Source organism: Tiliqua scincoides, chromosome 2, assembly GCF_035046505.1.
Source record: "Tiliqua scincoides isolate rTilSci1 chromosome 2, rTilSci1.hap2, whole genome shotgun sequence".
Lineage (NCBI taxonomy): Eukaryota > Metazoa > Chordata > Lepidosauria > Squamata > Scincidae > Tiliqua > Tiliqua scincoides.
Genome location: NC_089822.1, coordinates 218,972,067 through 218,991,768, shown reverse-complemented (window position 1 = coordinate 218,991,768; position 19,702 = coordinate 218,972,067). Strand labels below are relative to the sequence as shown.

General features: G+C 40.9%; 1 protein-coding gene across 1 annotated transcript in view; it reads left to right on the top strand.

Annotated features, from left to right (window-relative positions):
• The window catches only part of ERC2 (ELKS/RAB6-interacting/CAST family member 2), a 501,410-nt gene that overhangs the window by 448,161 nt on the left and 33,547 nt on the right, over positions 1 to 19,702 (top strand). Inside the window, exons 18-19 of the mRNA XM_066612969.1 lie at positions 16,649 to 16,796; positions 18,737 to 18,856. Of these exons, the coding sequence (XP_066469066.1) occupies positions 16,649 to 16,796; positions 18,737 to 18,856 (268 nt within the window). The remainder of the gene's footprint in view (positions 1 to 16,648; positions 16,797 to 18,736; positions 18,857 to 19,702) is intronic.

Below are 19,702 nucleotides of genomic sequence, written 5' to 3'. Positions count from 1 at the left end.
AACAAAGCAGGCTTATAAGAAAGAATAAGTAAAGAACCAGGCAGAAAAGTGGGAAAAGAAGCCACTGCATGGACAATATTTGTGAGATATAAATGGAAAAGCAAACATCACCAAGACGTGGTGGTGGCCCAAAAAAGGCAACCTGAAGAAAGAAACAGAGGGTCTAATAATGGCTGCACAAGAACAGGCGTTAAGAACAAATGCAATAAAAGCAAACATAGAAAAAAAACACGAAGTGCCATCTCTGTAAGTAAAGAGATGAAACAGTTAACCACCAAAATGGTTGCTGTACAAAGACTGCACAACCTGACTACAACAAAGGCATGACAAGGTAGCAGCAATGATACACTGGAACATCTGTAAAAAATACAAGCTACCTGTGGCAAAAAAATGGTGGGACCACAAAACGGAAAAAGTTATTGAGAATGAAGATACAAAAATATAATGGGGTTTCTGACTACAAACAAAAATTTTATCACACAATACTCTAGACTAGGGATGTCCAAACATTTTGGCAGGAGGGCCACATCATCTCTCAGACACTGTGTCGGGGGCCGGAAAAGAAAAAGCATTAATTTACATTTAAAATTTGAATAAATTTACATAAATGAATACATTAGAGATGGAACTTATATGAATGAATGAAGGTCTTGCAGTAGCTCAAGGCCTCTAAAAGGCCTTGCACAAAGCAATGCTGGCCTTTCCTTCGCTGCCACTGTTGCATCACAGACGTGAAACAGCAAGTAGTGGAGGTATTCCTCATCCCACAGCTCATGTGAGAGGTTGAACAGTCACCCTCACACTGAGAGCAGTTGCATCGGGTCAGCATGGGCTCCAGCAAGTCTCCGGAGGGCCAGAGGATCATTGGAGACTGGGGGCTCCCTGAGAGCTGAATTGGGAGTGCCCGAGGGCCGCAAGTGGCCCCCGGGCCGGGGTTTGGGCACCCCTGCTCTAGACCAGTGGTTCTCACACATTTAGCACTGGGACCCACTTTTTAGAATGAGAATCTATTAGGGCCCACTGGAAGTGATGTCATGACCAGAAGTGACATCATTAAGCAGGAAAATTTTTAACAATCCTCGGCTGCAATCCTACCCACTCTTACCCAGGAGTAAGTCCCACTGACTTTCATTATATTAAAAGAATATACATAGTAGCTTGTTAAAAGTACAGGTCTGTAACATTTCCCCAAATATAGTCACATACTGAGGTAGCATCAAGTCTACTATATTAAAAATAAAATATTGAAATGAATGGGAACCCACCTGAAATTGGCTTGTGACCCACCTAGTGGGTCCCGACCTACAGTTTGAGAAACACTGCTCTAGACACTTATTCTGGATTATTTAAAAAAATATCACATAGAATAATGGCATTAAAACCTGTAGAACTCAGCATGAAACAAGTGACAGCAACAGAAAGGAACATAAACATTGTGTTACTGAAACAGCCAGGACCAGTCAATTCCACCGGACTTGCAACAGATCCTGAAGGCCGTCTTGGAAAAACATAAGCTTTATCTTGCTTATGAAACAGCAGCAACAAGGCACATTTATGAAAATAAGCAGGGAGTGCATTCCATTTTCCTGGAGCAACTACCTCTCCAATTTTTCTTAAAATGTGAGTGCTGGGGAGACCATATGGAGTAGGGTGGTTGGAGTATTTGAATGTGGGAAGTAAGAATTGCTCTTTCATCTCAATTTATCTCATACAAGAAATATTTAGTTCCAGTTGACCTGGCAAAATTGTTTTTCAGCATCAAAGGAGATGGTACCAAAGGGATCTCTAGAATATTGGTGGAGTATTGCAGCCGAAGTGTTTTAATATTCTGTGTAAATGGCCTGAATTCCTAACTAATAATAGCTTTTTAACCAGGTGCCTATTTTAGAGAAGTTGCATAAGAAAATATCATGAGCTTCTGAGGTTTATTTAAATGTTTCTTGGTTTATGTCTTTATGCTGTAAGGAAGCACCAGTCAGATCCTCCAAATGTGAATAGAAAATTCCCCAGGAGAATTTAATTCATCTCAGGCATTTCTTGGCACCGGTGTGCATCCAACAGAGAGTAGCCTCCCGAATTAGATGGTATACATGTAGAAGTGTGTCCCTTATTTTTTGCAGTTTGCCTCTATTTTTTCCCCAGTATTGCCCAATAATACCTTTATTGTATCCATTGTGTTGTTGACTTATTTTCAGTTCGACAGTGTGGAAATTATTTTTGTAAAAGTTCAACATAACTTAGATGATTAATCTTGGTTTTATCAGAATGAATCTCTGCTCTACATGTGGCTGCTACTGGTTATTAACTGGAAACTTCAGGAGATGTAAAATGCAGTTGTCTGCCACCTAATTGGAGAGGAGCAGATTATGCAGAGTGGTGGTTCTCAGACTGGTGGGTCATGACCCACAAGTTTGTGTAAAGGTTGTGATGCAATGAGGAAGTGCTTTACATGCCATTATGTCTCATCCTTCCAAGCATCAGCCCTGCGGAGGGCTGCCTGTACCACCTGGAGACTGCTGTAGCAGCCCTACATGAGTAAAAGAAAGTAAAAAACACTCCCCCTCGCTTCCCCTTAGTGACACGATCCTGGGGATTGCCTCACTGCCCTGGCCCCCCCCCCCAAAAAAAAAATTACTTCAGGAGTAAATCTCCCTAAAAGTTTGAGAACCACTGATACAGAGTTTTCACAGCATCTAGCTCATTTCCTTGGTCTTCTGGGCAAAATTCAAGGCATCAGTTTTGACCTAGAAAGTTTTATGCTGTTTTGTTCTAACATCCTTAACTTACCATTACAATGTCAAAGGGGAAGCCCAGAATTCTGGCTTAGCAATACTATATACAGGTCCAGCCTTTTTATACATGGATTTTTATACACGGATTTGACTCAACACGAATGGCCACTGCAAATGAGAAGGAATGTGCTGATCCCTGGAGAAGGGGGAAAATGCACCCCTTTAAAATCAGTTAAAAAAACTGAACAGTCCTTTAACAATAGCTTCCTTAATGAGAGAGAGAGAGAGAGAGAGAGAGAGAGGGCAGCTGACTGACAATCCATCAGTCCTTCTCTCTCCAGCGGGCTCTTCCCTTCCGCCTGAGCACGTGAAAGAAAGCTGATCACTTTGCATTGGTGAAGGGAGGGACTGGGTGAAGCGCCTTTCTAAATGCTTGGAGGATGACTGATTGATGGATTGTCTTCTTAATGACTCTTAACTTACATCACAAAGGTCAGCAAGGCTGTTTTTAAATCACAGGAGCAAAGAAACTTTGTTTTTTGAATGGATTTGCTGTAGTGCGTTTTTTGCCATCCACGTGACTGCTTGGAATGGAACCCACGCGAATAATGAGGCTCAATCTGTATATGCACCAGACAGCAAAGCTGCCTAGTCAAGTATTCTTGATGGCTGTCCCAATGTCATGAAATTCTTTTTCCCTAGAGACCCATGAATTCCTAAACTTGAATATTAGACCCATTGGGAAACTGTTTTCATTTGAGTCCCCTAGCTGAGATTAAACAAGTCAGGGCAGGCTTTTTATGATATGAACTATTTTTAATCTGTTTAAAAGTAATCTATTTCTCTACATGTATACATTGCAACACGCTCCCAAGCCTTCAGCATTGGCACGCAATTCAGGTGTAAACATAAGTTAAATAACAATAATAAAAAATGTTCTTTGGGTCGAATATGATGGATCAGAATGTGTAAGAAATCATTTTAGATGTCCAAATATATAAGCACAGAAGGTTCAACAGAATGCCTTGATACAGTTTTTGTGCATAAAGAAGAACTTGAATTGTCAGAAAATTATAGAGAATTGTCAGGCAACTCAATTTAGACGGGTCCTTCTTTTAACTGTTTCAAGATGTTATAGGGTACCTGTTTTTCATATTTTGTATGCCTATAGATGGATTTAGATCTATATACAAGTGGCCCATGTTATCTGTGGGTTCAGTACCTGTGGGTCCCTGAACCCACAGTGCAGGCCAACCTGGAACATTTGTTCCCTTACTCCAAGGACACTCCGACAGCTGCTCCGGCCCCACAGGATACAGCTGCAGCAATTTCAGTGCCTCTATACCACTGGGGGCCACCAGGGCATAGGACTGTGCTGCTAATGAGTGTTCTGTTCTCCCTCTGAAGTTCCATATGCTTGCCAATCTTTTACCAAGAAAGGATTCAGTCTGGTTTGTTTCTATTAATCTCTCATGTGCTCTTTTTGTTATCATTTATCCTTATATAGTGTTTATAGCACATGTTGCTTCTTTCATAAAGAACTCGCAGGGCATTAATCTTCATAACTGCTGCCGTGTTCCCAAGGATGCTTGATCACCTTAGGGGAAATATCTTGATTCCTCTGTTAAATGTACAGATTCTGAAGCAATAGTCAACCACTCTGGTATCATTCATGTCCTGCCTGCCTTTCATGGAATTAAAGGTAGAGATTCTTGCATCTGCAGGCTGACTAGAATCAGTTCTGCTTACCTTCAGCAAGGTTGCTGTATCATGCGCCTAAAACCACAACTTCCTTATTTCAGCACATTTTGGACTTCTGTTCTCTGTTAATGTTTCTTCTAGTCCATTCTTCCCTCTGCTGGTTTAATCCAAGGCACATTGGCGGAACATGTGCCACCTAATGGCTTTTACATCACCTAGACTCAGTGGTTGTGATTCCAAATTTAGGTACAGCCCACTAAGGGCCCATCCAGAAAAGCTTGCACTGTCTCAGCGCCAGTGCGCAGTGACACAAACGTGCCATAAGGCACCTCTGCAACACTTACCCCTGGGCCAGTGCTGGGTGGAGTATAGGCAGCCACCGCCTGGAGCTCCAGGTGAGCATTGGGCAGCAGAGAGGTAAGTGGGGTGTGGGGAGAGGTGTTCTGGGACAGGGAGAATGCAGAGGAAGGGGGATGGAACACAGGGGGAGGGAGCGGAGCGAGAGGGGACGGGACCGGCAGACTTCAGCTTTGCTGGATCCGAAGCCCTGTGTTGGGCCTCCTGACCCAACACCGGACTACTTTACTCTGTGCCGGCTAAATAGCTGGCACAGAGTCGAGTAGCCCAATTGCAAGGCCACTTCCCTTACTCAAGGGAAGGTGGCAAATGTCCCCTTCTCCCTAGAAGGTGTCGGGAGCCGCCCGCGGCTGCTGGATTTCCATAGGATGCAGTGGCAGCCATTTCGGCGCTGCTGCAGCCTTGGGTATGACGCAGCTCAGGATTGGGCTGCCCATGAGTCCTGCCTAGTGATTCACACTGAGCAAAGCAAACCCTTCCTCTAAATACTAAAATGGCTAGTATTTTCCAGCCAATGTGACCATATCATTAGACACAGGACAGCCTGATTCAGGTAAAGCAGGTATGCTAAAACTCAGTCTATAGAGGTGATCATGACTCAAGACTGGACTGAGTCTTATTTACCTTTTTTATAACTATAAAACCAAACTATGATCTTTTCTTTGTCTCTAATTTTTAAGCAGTCTCCTTTTTCACTTGTATTATCCTTTTGTCCAGAGAACAGTGGGCTCATTCATAAAGCGAAACGCAGGTTGATACAAAAGTTATAAATCCATTGCCACAGTACTGTAGCCTATTGTTACAAGATTAGAATACTTGGAAAATACAGATTGTTATGTATGTTGGATCTGAATTATGAATATGTGGATTTTGTATCCATAGCATTTGATAGCATGCTTGACAGAGAAGCCATCCACAGAATAGTAAAATAATTTATCACTCGTTAGCAAGCAGCTCATCACATAACAATGAAAACAGCCCATGAATCTCGAGGCACTATTCCTGTCAACATTGCTTCCTTTGGGCAATTGCAGTGATATTTAAGACATAAACTTCTATTTCTGATCACCTGTTCAATGTCTTTATTCACATGTGTCAAGTAAGCAGATATCTATATTCTCCCTAGGATTTCGTTTCACGTAGAAATGGCATTAGGCCTCTTGCAATATTTTCAGTCATATTCCTTTCCCCCTGTGATTGTTCATCCCAGGATACAACATATCATTTGCATGGGTCATTAGGCCGCCCCCAACTGTCCATTTAAGCACACTCTCCATAGCAGCTAGTTCTTGTGTCTATCACAATTTTTTTCCAGATTTTGCTCTTTGCTTCAGCATATTGACTATTGGATCACACATGCCTTAAAACTTCAACTACCAAGTGTAGAACTTCTAAAAATGCCAAATGTCTTTTTATTGCATCAACAGTTTTAAGTTATGATTGTGACCTTCTTTAGAATTCTGATTCTGTGTGTGTTTCTGGGATTCTAACTGGAAGTTTTACGATGTGTCGCGTGTCTCTTGAACAGTATCCTAAACAACATCCATTACAATTAAATCATTTCCTGTTGTTTTTGTGCTTGATTTAAGGTAATACAATAGAAAGTATTAATAGATGTTTCCAGTCCTACTGTAAAGGTTTAGTATTTTGCTACAAGTAGATGGATATCCATGTGCCTGGATTTTCTGTTTGAGGGCACCAGTCTGATCTCTCTCCTGTGTCGTGATCAGTGCCCCCTCTCTTTTCAAAACTTTTACATCTGCCTTTCGTAGAAGTTGGTTTCTTCAGTCTGTAACAAATTTGGAAACCATTTACCCACCAAAGAAGATCAATGAGAGAGCTCCCCTGCTCAAATTTGAATCATATGACATGCATGCTCCTGGAAATGCCTGCAGCCACTCCATTAACGAGGAAGTTGTAATTAGTCAACATGAATCTGGTATCGGACTTCTTTTCATGCCCATCTTTAAAGAACTAATTAAGGAAATATTTGTGTGCTGTTGTCTGAACTCCTTCTCTCCTTGATTCTTGAAATAACTTGGATCTGTTCCATATTATTTTCCTCACCTCCCAGCAATGCTCTCCCTTCAGATCTCTTGCATTTTGACACCGTTCATCTTTTAAATTGTAGCTAAAACAGCTTGAAAAGTTAAAAAGGAGTTAAAGCATTCTTTATAGTTACTTTAATAGCACCTATCTCAATACCTCTTTACCCGGGGGAGCGGGGAATTAAAATCTGGGCATTTTGACTGTAGGTACTTTTTTTTTTACTTTTCCAAAAACAAAAATAACAAACACATAACATAACACATAATACAATACATAAAAACAATATTAGAGGGTGCAAGATATCTTACACCACTATAACTAATAAATCATTACATATTTCCTAATCCAGTTCCTCTTCTACGTTAGCCTCTTCAATATCATTTATCATTTATCTATCATATCATATCATATATATATTCATCTAAATACCCTATCTTATACTTCTACAACTTTATTTTCAACCAAGCATAAAATAATTTTCATTACTCAGTCTATATTGGTTTCACAGTTGATCCAAGCTCTCTAAAAATCTGTCCATTTCTGCCACATTCATTATTTTCTCTATTAATTCATCTTTCATTAGGATTTTTTTTAAAAAAAAATTTTTATTTTTCCAAAAATGAAAATAACAAACACACATAACATAACACATAATACAATACATAGAATACATAAAAACAATATTAGAGGGACTGTAGGTACTTCTAAAGATTAACTTTTGCTGGAGCAAAATGTGTCATTAGTTACTGTGGTGAAAATCCTTGATTTTTCCCTACTTTTTGACCCCTGGTGACCTGAGTAGTTCCCCCAGATGCTTCTGTGATGCAGTTCCTGATTGCGCCAGCAAAACTGGTGGCAGGGGGAGAGGGTTGTGGCACTGTCCCTCAAGCACCCAAGTGCCTGGGGCATTTGCCCCCATTACCCCTCCCCTCCCATAGCTGCACATGTCACCTTTTGTGACAGCAGGAAAGGCAGTACAAAATCCAAATTGGATTGAGGCCTTAATTGTCTGGGTGCAGCTAAGACAATAGGCTCTAGCCAAACCACTGCTGAGACTGGTATGCAGTAGCTGGCCATTTCAGGGGGAATAGCTGGGGGAATCGGTGGGGCATTTGGTGGGTCGCTGTGAGATGCAGGAAGCTGGACTAAATAGGCCTATGGCCTGATCCAGTGGGGCTGTTCTTATGTTCTTATTTCATTGGACATTCCAAGCTACCTGAATTCATAGAGGTTTCATATGATATCCTAAATCTCTTAGGAATGCTGTGAAATCTGGGGAAAGTTGGAAGGGATGGAAATTTCTGGGCATGTGGTTACTGTGGGTGAACATCTGGTGACAAATGGGGGGAATCAGCAGAAATGACATTCAGAAATGGTTCCTGGGTGGGTGGGTGAGACTTCCAACAATGCAGGGGACAATACAACTATCAAGAGCCGCTATTCAATGGTCGATATCTCCTTTATCTTCCTACTGGCCACAGACACACACACACAAGTCTATGACCAAGACCAAAGTGTCCAAAGTTTTTGGCAGGAGGGCCACATCATCTCTCTGACACTGTGTCGAGGGCCGGGGGGGGGGGGAAGAATTAATTTACATTTGAAATTTGAATGAATTTACATAAGTTTACATAAATGACTATATTAAAGATGAACTTATATGAATGAATGAAGGTCTTGCAATAACTCAAGGCCCATAAAAGGTATTGCACAAAGCAAGGCTGGCTTTTCTTTGCTGCCACTACTGCATCACAGAAGTGAAACAGCAAGCAGTGGAGGAAGCCCTTATCCCACAGCTCACACGAGAGGTCAAACAGTCACCCTCACTCTGAGAGCAGTTGCGTCGGGCCAGTGTGGGCTCCAACAAATCTCCTGAGGGCCAGAGGCTCATTGGAGACTGGGAACTCCCTGAGGGCCGTATTGAGAGGCCTTGAGGGCCACATGTGGCCCCAGGGCCGGGGTTTGGGCACCCCTGACCAAGACCAGTGACCACCACACTATTTGGTTTCTCTTTCTCTTTTCAAAATACAGTACAGAGAAATGGTGCTACTTGACCAAGGCCAGCAAAGGATGTGAAGGAAGAGAGTGGGGGGGGGGGCAGAGAGGAATTATCTGCTTCCCATTTATATAGTCCTTAGGTTTTCTTTCATTGTGGTCTGCCAGTTTGAAATTTCTATACTGGAAAGTACCTCTGTCTCTTGATAGCTATTAAAGTGACAATAAGTCATTATTTGATTTGTCCACAAGGCTAATTCTGACAAATGTACAGCTGAATTCTTTGTGGAAAATCTGTATTAAGCTTTCATTCTACAAAGAGACTATAGATATCTTTGTTATTTTAGAATATGCCAACACTTTTATTTTGAGTTATTTGTAAAATCTGTTAGAAAAACAGTGCAGTTTCCCCCACAAGGCATATAATTTTGGGGAACCTAAAAATGGATTGAAAACTATACTCAAGGGATAAACCATTCTTTCTACAAACTACTTTTATCTTTGTCCTTTATAAATACAAAGACCAATGTTGAAAGATAAGTAGCCTGACAGTGACAGATTACCTATAGTTCTGTTCATCCTGTTTGGCTTAGCTGGACTTTGGGCAAAGCTATGTTCCACACAAACAAAACCTTTGTATTCATGTCATTGGATTCAGTCCCAAGTATTTTGAATCCTTTGTGTCATTACATTTTGTTGAGCACCCTCTAAATTGAAACAGTTAAATATATTTTTTAATTCTGCGTAAAAGAGCCAAAAAGGATAGCTCTTTGGGGGGAGGAAGTGAGATGGATTGTTAAATAAATAAATAAATAAATGCCAGAATAGGTATTTTTAAAACTTGTACAAAATTTATTTATGATTTAGAATTAAGTGCAACATTTAACCTAACAATTTGAATACTTATTCAATGGCCTGAGAGAACTAAAAAAAAAAGCAAAAAAATACCTTGTTGACTGGGCTTCTGAGCATCCAAAGCAAGACACTGTGATTTTCAAAGTTAATTTTAGTCCAGACCTATCTTGCTATTCTGTTTGGATTATCTGATGGTCATATAATTTCTTGCGCTTGTGAAATGGATGTCGAAGACCCACCTGCTGAAATTGAAACATCCAGGCCCCACTCCTGTGGTAACTGTCTTTCCCAAAAGAAAATATTTTATATATAGGTGATGGAAATGCCAATTCGTCCCTTATAAACTTACTGATTACCTGATTGACAATTTCTCGCAGCATAAAAAGTATTACCCACTCACATTTTGGCAGTACTGTTGAAGCTTGCAACCTCTTATTATAAAAGCTTATAAACCTAACTGTGGATAGCTGCACTGCTCTATGCCTAATAAAGGTTTGTTGAGTTGAGTTGAGTTGATAGCGGCACTGTTGCATGTAGCTTTGACCCCAGTGTTCATCCTTAAATGAAAAGCAGCTATGGGAGGCTGCAGTTCTGAACCGAACTTTATCCTTTTCCATTCAAAATTGCCCTCAGCTGCTTTTCTTCATGATATAAGGATCGACTTATTTACCTCCATGGGAAGAGAAGCAGCAGGAAGGTGATTTTGAGTGGCCCAAAGGGAGGAGGATATGCAGTGTCTCCCTACTAATCAGCCTCCTCCAGAAAGTAGCCTCCTGTCATTGCTACTTCTTTTTTTAAAATGTAGTTGGAGCAAAGTTACATGCACCTGCACATGATTTGCAGTTGACATGGTTGTGTCTCTTCCTTTTAGATTTGTAAGGTCCCACGTACAGACTTGCTCTATCCCACATGCCAGGTTTGAGTTTGCCCACCGGTTAATCTCAGATACATTAGAAGAATATTCCATTCCACTCCCTTTCATCTTTCCCATGCTTCTTAGAATACCGTCTATGCAAGCATGTACTGTGATCATTTTTGCAGATAGATATATTGATGAGTATCATGCATTAATTTTTGTAAGCTCTCTTAAGCTGAAGTCCTGTGCACACTGGAAGTCCTGTTGAGTTCAGTTGGTCTTACTTCTAGGTAGAAATGCCTAGGATTGTGCTGCTAGTACCCTATGACCAGAATTAAATGCAGTGACATTAACTATTAAATTAAAATTTGACCTTATACTATACATGTAGGGCATGGTGATTTTCTAATCAGCTTCATCATTTTCCCCAGCTTCATCATTTCTAACTCAGAGCTATGAATTGTCACTCATGCCTTTGCAGCCCTGAGGCTGGATGGCCAAATGCAGCCTGGCAACTGAAGTCATCCAGCCCTCATGGAGCTTGGCTTGGGAGCCAAAGCCTCCTTCCCAAGGGAATAGCGGATCCCCATGCCCAGGTTCACAAAGTCTCTATGCTTTATATTGTGCTCTATGCTGTGCAGTGCAGGGACTCTGCAAATCTGGACAAATGACTTGTCCTGTCCAATGCACAACAAACTGGGCAGGAGGTTTCAGCTCCCAAGCCAAGCTCTGCACAGCCTCTTCTGAGTGCTAGGCAACCTGGAAGTTCAGTGGTGATATGATGACATCACTGCCGAGTATCCAAGGCTGCCAAGCCCTGCTCTGTTTGGAACTGTTCTTGAAGACTTTTCAAGGATGGTAGCACATGTGGAACAATCTGGCTTACCTCCTGTTATGATTCAAGGTTCCAATGATATAGAACATCACAGTAGCTTCCTGTCACCAGCCTCCAGGTACAATTCAGAGTGCAGTTCTTAACACATAAAGAACAAAGAATTTTGAATTTGGTTTGCCTACATCCTTCTGTCCCAGTATAATATTCCAAATACACTGAGATGACTCTTTTGCTTATCTTGTTCATGCGCCAAGCTTGTTTGTCTAAAACTGTACACAAATGTGTTTCTGAACCTGCTGAAAAAAAGTCTTTCTTGGATATTTTAAATCCAGGTCTGAATACTCTCTTTGCCATTCAACTCAGCTTTGCTATTTCATGCAGACGGGCAGCCCAATCCTGAGCTGCGCGGGGCTGCAGTGGCACTAAAAATGGCTGCTGCTGCTGCATCCAGCTTACTCCAGGCGATCACCATCTCCTCCTTGGGAGAAGGGGACTTTTGTTCCTTTCCCCCGGATAAGGCAAGTTGTCCTGCAATGGGGCTACTTGTTTCTACGTTGACCTGAAGGTTGGCATAGAATGAAGAGCCTCCTTTTCAGGCAACCAGCCTGACATGGAGGCTCTGGATCTGGTGGAGCAAAGCTCCACTGGTCCCACCTCTCTCCTGCCCTGCTCCCTTCCCCCATAACGACTCCTCCCCGCCTCCCCCCACACCCCCACCTACCTCTCCACTGCTCAGCAGTCTACATGATCACCAAGCAGCGGAGCTCTGCGCTCCACAGCTGTTATCCCATAACTGGCCGGCGCTGGGCTAGCACTGGAGGTGAGCTGGCACACAAAGCTTAGGACTGGGCCCTAAAGTCTTTTGTCTCCTACAGAGCAGATCTAGAATATTCCTACTGACATCTATAAAGTATTTTGTAGTGGCCTCTTAGTGGCCCCAAGATAAATATTGGGCACTGATGCAAGTGTCCAACATTGTTTTTATTAAAGAAAACATTTTAAAATGCAAATAATTTTCTTGTGTCCATGTTATTAGATATATGAACATTGATAATGGATTAATAGCATGTTTTAACTATTTTTAGCTTGTTCTAACTATTATGGGGAGGCAGTGAAACAAAGATCACTCTCTGAAATCATTTCCTACTGAACCTAAAGCATACGTACTTGGCTTCATAAGGCAAAGAAAACAGCAATTAAAGCAAAATGTTAATTGAGTGGTTTCTTTCCGATTCTGTTATGATCAGAACCTTACGAGTAGGCTTTATATTCTTATTTCAAACATGTTTAATCATAGTGTTCTAAATGCATATTTTGTGTTACACACACACACACACACACACACACACACACACACACACACACACACAAAATGAATTGCATGATCACTTTAACAATTAAAGTCAAGAAGATGCCCCTGCTTTCATACTTTTTAATGTTTGAAATTTTTATTTTATATTACCCCATCTTCCATTTACCTACTTAGTAACTGTCATGGTATCTATTAATAAAGGTTAGAAAATTGTTCTTTGACTGACATCGATGGGGAGTAAAGCAGAATTGTTTACATTATTCCCTTTTAACTGGACTGTGATCAGTGGCAAGGCAATGTATTATGGTTTTAAAGTTTCTGGGAGACTCTTTAAGAAGGTTAAACTGTAAGACAGCAATCAAAAGAGAGCATTTGTCTTCGTATTCATCCTTCAGTGTTTAATTCTACCTCAGATTTTTCCGGTGTGTTTGAAACCATTTTGTGTGTGTTTTATTGGCTTCATCTTGAGTGCCTTTTACAAGCTGACAGACAGTTTAGGGTTATTAAATCTGTTCTTAGTGCATTTTTTATCCATTGTTAATCTTGATTAGGTGTATATTATTGGGAAAAAAATTTTTCCTGCATTGGTGACTAATATTTGTTTTTAAAAAACCATTCCTTTTGACAAGTGTTTATAGAGGAGCCTTTTTCTCTGGTGACTGCACATAAAAAGACATATGAGTGAACATTTTCTCACAGACACGAGCATACCCGTAAATATGTTATTTGTCTTACATGAATGTGGAAAAAAATCTCTCATACACAACTGAATGTAATACGTGAGAATGCTCACTCTCATGTTGTTTCCCGATGACCTGGGAAGTTAACATGCAATATGTGGGGAATTGGTTATACACTATACTGAATTGTATTAACATTTTTATATGAAAAAATTACCATACTGTATCTAGATATTTGAGCCAATTGGCACATTAGATTTTTTTTCTTTTTTGAGTTATAATTTTATTTTAAAATACCAAAAACTAACAAGTGCAAACTCAAAAAGTTAGAATTAAAAATAAAAACAGATATTGAAAGTTGTGTGGCGAGTGAGGAATTCTAAATTTACATTTCTTTATTATTCTGCAGAATCATATAACATACTAGGTATTGTATCTTAATTATTCTAAAATGCATATTCAAAAACAAAGAAAAAAATGTTCTATATATGCATTATTTACTAACCGAATCCATAATTCATTTGACCCATTTTCCCCTTCATGCACAGGAAGTCCATGAATGGTTCCCAAATGTCCAGAAAAGTCTTTACTGACTTCTCCTTAAGGAAAGTCATAAACTTGTCCATTTCAGCAGTGTCCAATATCTTTACCCACCATTCTTCAACTGAAGGTATCCCTGAAAGCTTCCAGTACTAAGCTTACAGTGTTCTTGAGGCAGTTGTCATATATAAAAGTGTGATTTCAATATCTTTCTGAATCTAATCATCAGGTATTCCCCCCCAAAAGATTCTAGTTTCATTTGTAAATTTACTGTCAAGGCACATGAGATTTTGGAAATAATGCCACAATAACAACTACTTTTAAGAGAATTTTGGCATTTCCTCTCCCAGTTGTTATCAGTTTCAGGAAATGCAGAGATGCACTAGAATTAAAAGTAATGTGAAGAAGTGGGAAATGTGATCTTTCTCTGAACCTTACAAGTTGAATCTTAAAGTGCCTAAACTAGCTCATCCATTGCTAATTGCACTTATGAGCTCAGTTACACAAGAGAGACTTTTTCATGTATTGTGCCTTTATATAAATTCACTACAGTATCAGTTTAACATCTGATGTGAATCCTTGAGTTTTGGTAGCACTGTGTCCCTCTGAAGCAGTAGAAAAACTATTATTAATAGGCCCCTCTGTTCTTCCAGAGAAACCTCAAACAGGGCGTAGGAACAAAAGGAGTTGTGTACTGTCAGTGGGAAGGGGTTCAGAAGAGAATGGGGGGGGGGGTGAATTTAACATGTACTTTCTGCTTCTTTGGGGTATGTATTCTACTTTCCACTGGCTAGCAGAAGTAGAGTTCTCTTTAGACCAGTGTTTTTCAGCCTTTTTCATCTCGTGTCACACTGACAAGGCATAAAGTTGTCAAGGCACACTATCAGGTTTTTGACAATTGACAAGGCATACTGTTCTGATGCTGGGGAGCTCACATTCCCCAATGGCCCTACTAATAAATGATTTTCCCCCAAATTCCTGTGGCACACCTGTGAACCACTCACGGCACACCTGTGTGCCATGGCACAGTGGTTGAAAATGGATGCTTTAGACTAAGCTTTCACACATGGGCAGAGAGAGAGAGATCCTTTGAAGACATTCTGATTCTAGGTTCTAATGGTGCTGAAAAGGAGGCTTTGGGTCACTGATGTTTACCCCACAATAGACTTTCATGTCTTTAAGGTGCCACAGGTCAGGCTAATATGGCTTCCTTTTTGGGATTAGAAAAAATCCATTGGAAGTATCTTTTCTGCAAATGATATCAGGCTTTTATCTGTGAATACCTCATTTCCCTGTTCCAGCTTTCATATTTCTTTTGTTATTTTTTTATTGCAATGTTCATCATGCTTGCTCCAAAGCAGCTTACAAAAATTTGAAAAAAGTAATAAAAACTACAAGATAGATAGATAGAAACATTTATTGGCATGCAAGCACTGTTAAAGAGAGACAGTGATTTAAAATTATCATAACAATGCAGACACTGTGACCCTCTAGCATTGCAATGCTATACAGCAGAGTTTCTCAAACTGTGGGTTGGGACCCACTAGGTGGGGTGCGAACCAATTTCAGATGGGTCCCCATTCATTTCAATATTTTATTTTTAATATATTAGACTTGATGCAACCATGGCATGTGACTGCATTTGGGGAAATGTTATAGATCTGTGCTTTGAACAGGCTACTATGTATATGCTTTTAACAATGATAGTCAACGGACTTACTCCTGGGTAAGTGTGGGTAGGATTGTAGCCTAGTATTGTTAAAATTTTTCCTGCTTAAAGATGTCACTTCCAGTCATGACATCACTTCTGGTGGATCCTGACAGATTCTCATTCTAAAAAGTGGGTTGCAGTGCTAAATGTGTGAGAAACACTACCATACAGAACACTGAATCAGCATAGCAGCATGGGGTAGCACTAGTACACTAGTGCAATGGGTGGATAACTTACATATGTGGTGACCATTCTGGAAGCATTTTGGTTTTATAAAGCAAAAGTCACAGCACATCAATAAATAGAGAACAGAGCAGCATAGAGGAAAATTCAGCCCATATTAAAGGCACAGGAGAAGAACCATGTTGGGATGTGGGATCTCAAACATCCCTCACTTTTCTGAGATGTTTCTTTGGGTAAACACACTCTCAGTTTTATACACGAAAAGGTTCTAAACTGTTGTTGGCAACCTTCAGTCTCGAAAGACTATGGTATCGCGCTGTGAATGGTGGTTCTGGAACAGCGTCTAGTGTGGCTGAAAAGGCCAATTCGGGAGTGACAATCCCTTCCACACTGGGAGCAAGTGCAGTCTGGCCCTGGTCTGTCTCCTTGGCTATGGGCCTTCCTTCTTTGCCTCTTTGCCTCAGACTGTTGGCCAAGTGTCTCTTCAAACTGGGAAAGGCCATGCTGCACAGCCTGCCTCGGTGGAAGGTTCTAAACACACTAATACAAATTAGCACTACTTGGATAGTTTGAGTTCGTTGGATTCATGGTGTACCCGCTAAAGTTCAGATTCCTTCCTGGATGAGAGTGAGCTATCAGCTGATCACAAGAGGCTGTGAATTAGCTAGCTGGACCTCAAAGAGAGTGCATCTTGCATGGCCTCAATTCTGAAACCTATTATGATGTTATTTGCTACTCACCATTCATATATGAGATGCCTCTGCACACCAGCAATTCATTTGAATATAAGTGTTCTCAAAATGTTTTTAATTTAAAAAAAAAATTTTTTTTAAACTTTTCAGACAGGAAGCGCTACTTGCTGCCATCAGCGAAAAAGATGCAAATATTGCCTTGCTTGAACTGTCTGCTTCAAAGAAAAAGAAAACTCAAGAAGAAGTGATGGCTTTGAAAAGAGAAAAAGACAGATTAGTCCATCAGTTAAAACAACAGGTTGGAAAACTCTCATTTTTTTAAACTGCTCTTTCTGAGAACCTGAGATTATTTTCTCTCTTTTATTCTAACTTAATGTTGAAAGTCTTTACGCTTGCCTTGTGACAGCTGGAGACAAAGGTAGGATAAGGATACATGTTGCACTTTTAAAGTTTTATTGGTGTTTAGTATTTAGTTGCATGTTGGATTGGCTTGTCCAATGCGTTTTGCAGTACACTTCCTGTTTTCCCCTTTCCATCATACCAACCACCCCACTGATTGCACAGTGTTGGAGAGCATTATGCTGAGACATTTTCCTTCTGTAGAATCCTACTAACCTGTTTAATTTCATTTGTGTATTGTTGTATTATAGTTGCTTGGTTGGTCAATAGGTTCCTTCTTAGCTTTCTGCAAGGTTATCTGGAAGTAAGAACTAGAACATAAGAAAAGCCCTGCTGGATCAGACCAAAGGCCCATCTAGTCCTGCATTCTATTTCCCACAGTGGTCTACCCGCTGCCTATGGGACGCCCACACCTAGGAGAGAAAGACGTACTTCTTTCCCACTAGTGCTCCCCTACAACGGGCATGCCAAGGCCTAGATCCTAGAGGTACTGCATAGCCATCATGGCTGGTACCCACCAGAAGACCTCTCCTCCTTGAATGTTAAATGTTAACGCTAATGGCCATCACTCTTCGTGAGGCAATGAACTCCTCAGAATGATTATTCAGAAGTCCATTCTAAATCTCCCATCCATCCGCTTACTTGGAAATCAGAAGGAACAGGGCTATAATTTGCTTTAGGTCTGATTTGCAAATATGCTCTAGGTCAGGCATTTTCAACCACTGTGCTGTGGCACATTGGTGTGCCACAAATGGTCCCCAGGTGTGCTGCGGGAATTTGGGAGAGGGTTATTTATTAGTAGGGCCTTTGGGGTATGTGAGCCGCCCATTGGCAGCACAGTGTGGCCTTGTCAGTTGTCAAAAAACTGATGGTGTGTCTTGACCATTTTAGTGCCTTGCCAGTGTACTGTGAGATGGAAAAGGTTGAAAACCGCTGCTCTAGAGATGTGCTTTACTTGCAGATAACTACTAAGTTCCATTCCTCTTTTCCATTTTATTGATAACATTATTCCAGAATACTGCCTACAATACAGTGTGTTGCAATGTTTATTAGACTGAGATCAGGGAGTCCTATGTTCAAACCCCAATACATCCATGACCCTCTGAATGACCCTCTCTCAGCCTAACCTACTTTATAGGATTATTGTGAAGATAAAATGACCAGAGGGACAACCACGTATGCCATCCTGAACTCCTTGGAAGAAGATTAGGTTTAAAATACAAATCAGAATGCATTTGCGACACCCAGATGATGTATACAATTTATTTGTTTTAGCCAGGGCTATGTATATGTATTTCAATCACTATCAAAATTTTTAAAAATATGTTTTTAAACATGGCAGTAAAGGTGAGGATGCTCAGATAACCTAGATGTGAAAGCTGTGTTGTGTATGAATGTATTGTCAAGCCTTTTTTCTCCAGTAGAAGTTCTGGAAAAGGAAAATGAGAAGGATGGCTTAGAATGAGTTACATGCTTGTTGGATGTTTTCTTTTGTGTGGCAGTATCGTCCTTGGGTTTTTGTTACAATTACCTGAGAAGTAGGAAAACAGTGTTAGGCAAAGACACACCAGTTTCTTCCTACCTTCTGCAACTAGTCGTCCCCCCCCCCCCCCCATTTTTCAGAACTTGGTCATTCACAGATGAGCATGCCATGTAATCATTGTATTGGCGACCTGCAATGTATCAATGTAATGATTCACTTCTGTGAATCATGCATTGTATGCAATGGCGTTCAGTCCATTGAGCAACAGATAGAACAGTTGCTTCTCTTACCTAAACTCCCCGCTATTCCTGTAGTTCTGACTTCATGCACCTAATCATTACAGCTTTTTCCCACAGGTCTATAGAAATAGGAAACAGCCCCAGAGCATGAACTTATCATCCATTTGTGATGCTGACTTCATCACAGACATTGGTGCCAAGTACCAGAGTTCCAGACATGATGTATACATACCTCAGGTCAGTCAGCTGTGTAGGAGACATTTTGCCCAAATGGCATAAGCCCAGTAGCTGCACCTACACCTGTGTACCCTGTCTTCTTTTGCCAAATCAGTTTACGATTGGTCTGTAGCTGCAACTGGATGGCATGGATTCAAACACCATCATCTTTGTGCATTTGGTAGGCCACAGCAGATATTTCCTACTATTATATCAGATAATTGGCTTCCTTTTTCATTCTGCATCTTCTCTGGAGATGAACATAGAGCAGGGTTTCTCAACATTTGTCCTCTGCTGTACCACTTCACATGGTCCATCTATTCAAAGGATCACCGGAAGTAACTAGCGATAACATCATTGCCAATTACTTCTGGGTTGGGAGGCCAGATGCAGTGCAACGAACACCAGTGAGAGTCTCAGGGTGGATGGGAGGGCTTTTACGAGTTGGAAAAGCATGCTTTGAAGCCTCCTACTACTGTTTGTTGTGTCGTGTTCTGGTCTCGCTGCTGGGCGGCCGGTGTCCAGGGGCCCTGTGAGTACCATCAGACACCACCTCAAATACCACTGGTGGTACCACTGATTGAGAAACACTGTCATAGAGAGATCTTAAAAGTCAGTCCCCAACATTCCACCTCACTTTAAAATGACCAATAAACAGAGACCAGAAGGAAGTTATTCAGATGAAGAGACTGGACCACCCTTATTCTGGGGTCCCCATTAGTGGTGTCAGCTTCACTGCAATGGTGTCTCAGAGAGCACTCCTTTGTTTTCCACATAAATGTTAGAGTGCCGTTGTATTCTTATTTGGAAGTGTATATGTCCCATATTTGGGAACACTGTTGCAGTGAGGGCAAGAGTTGCTCTTCA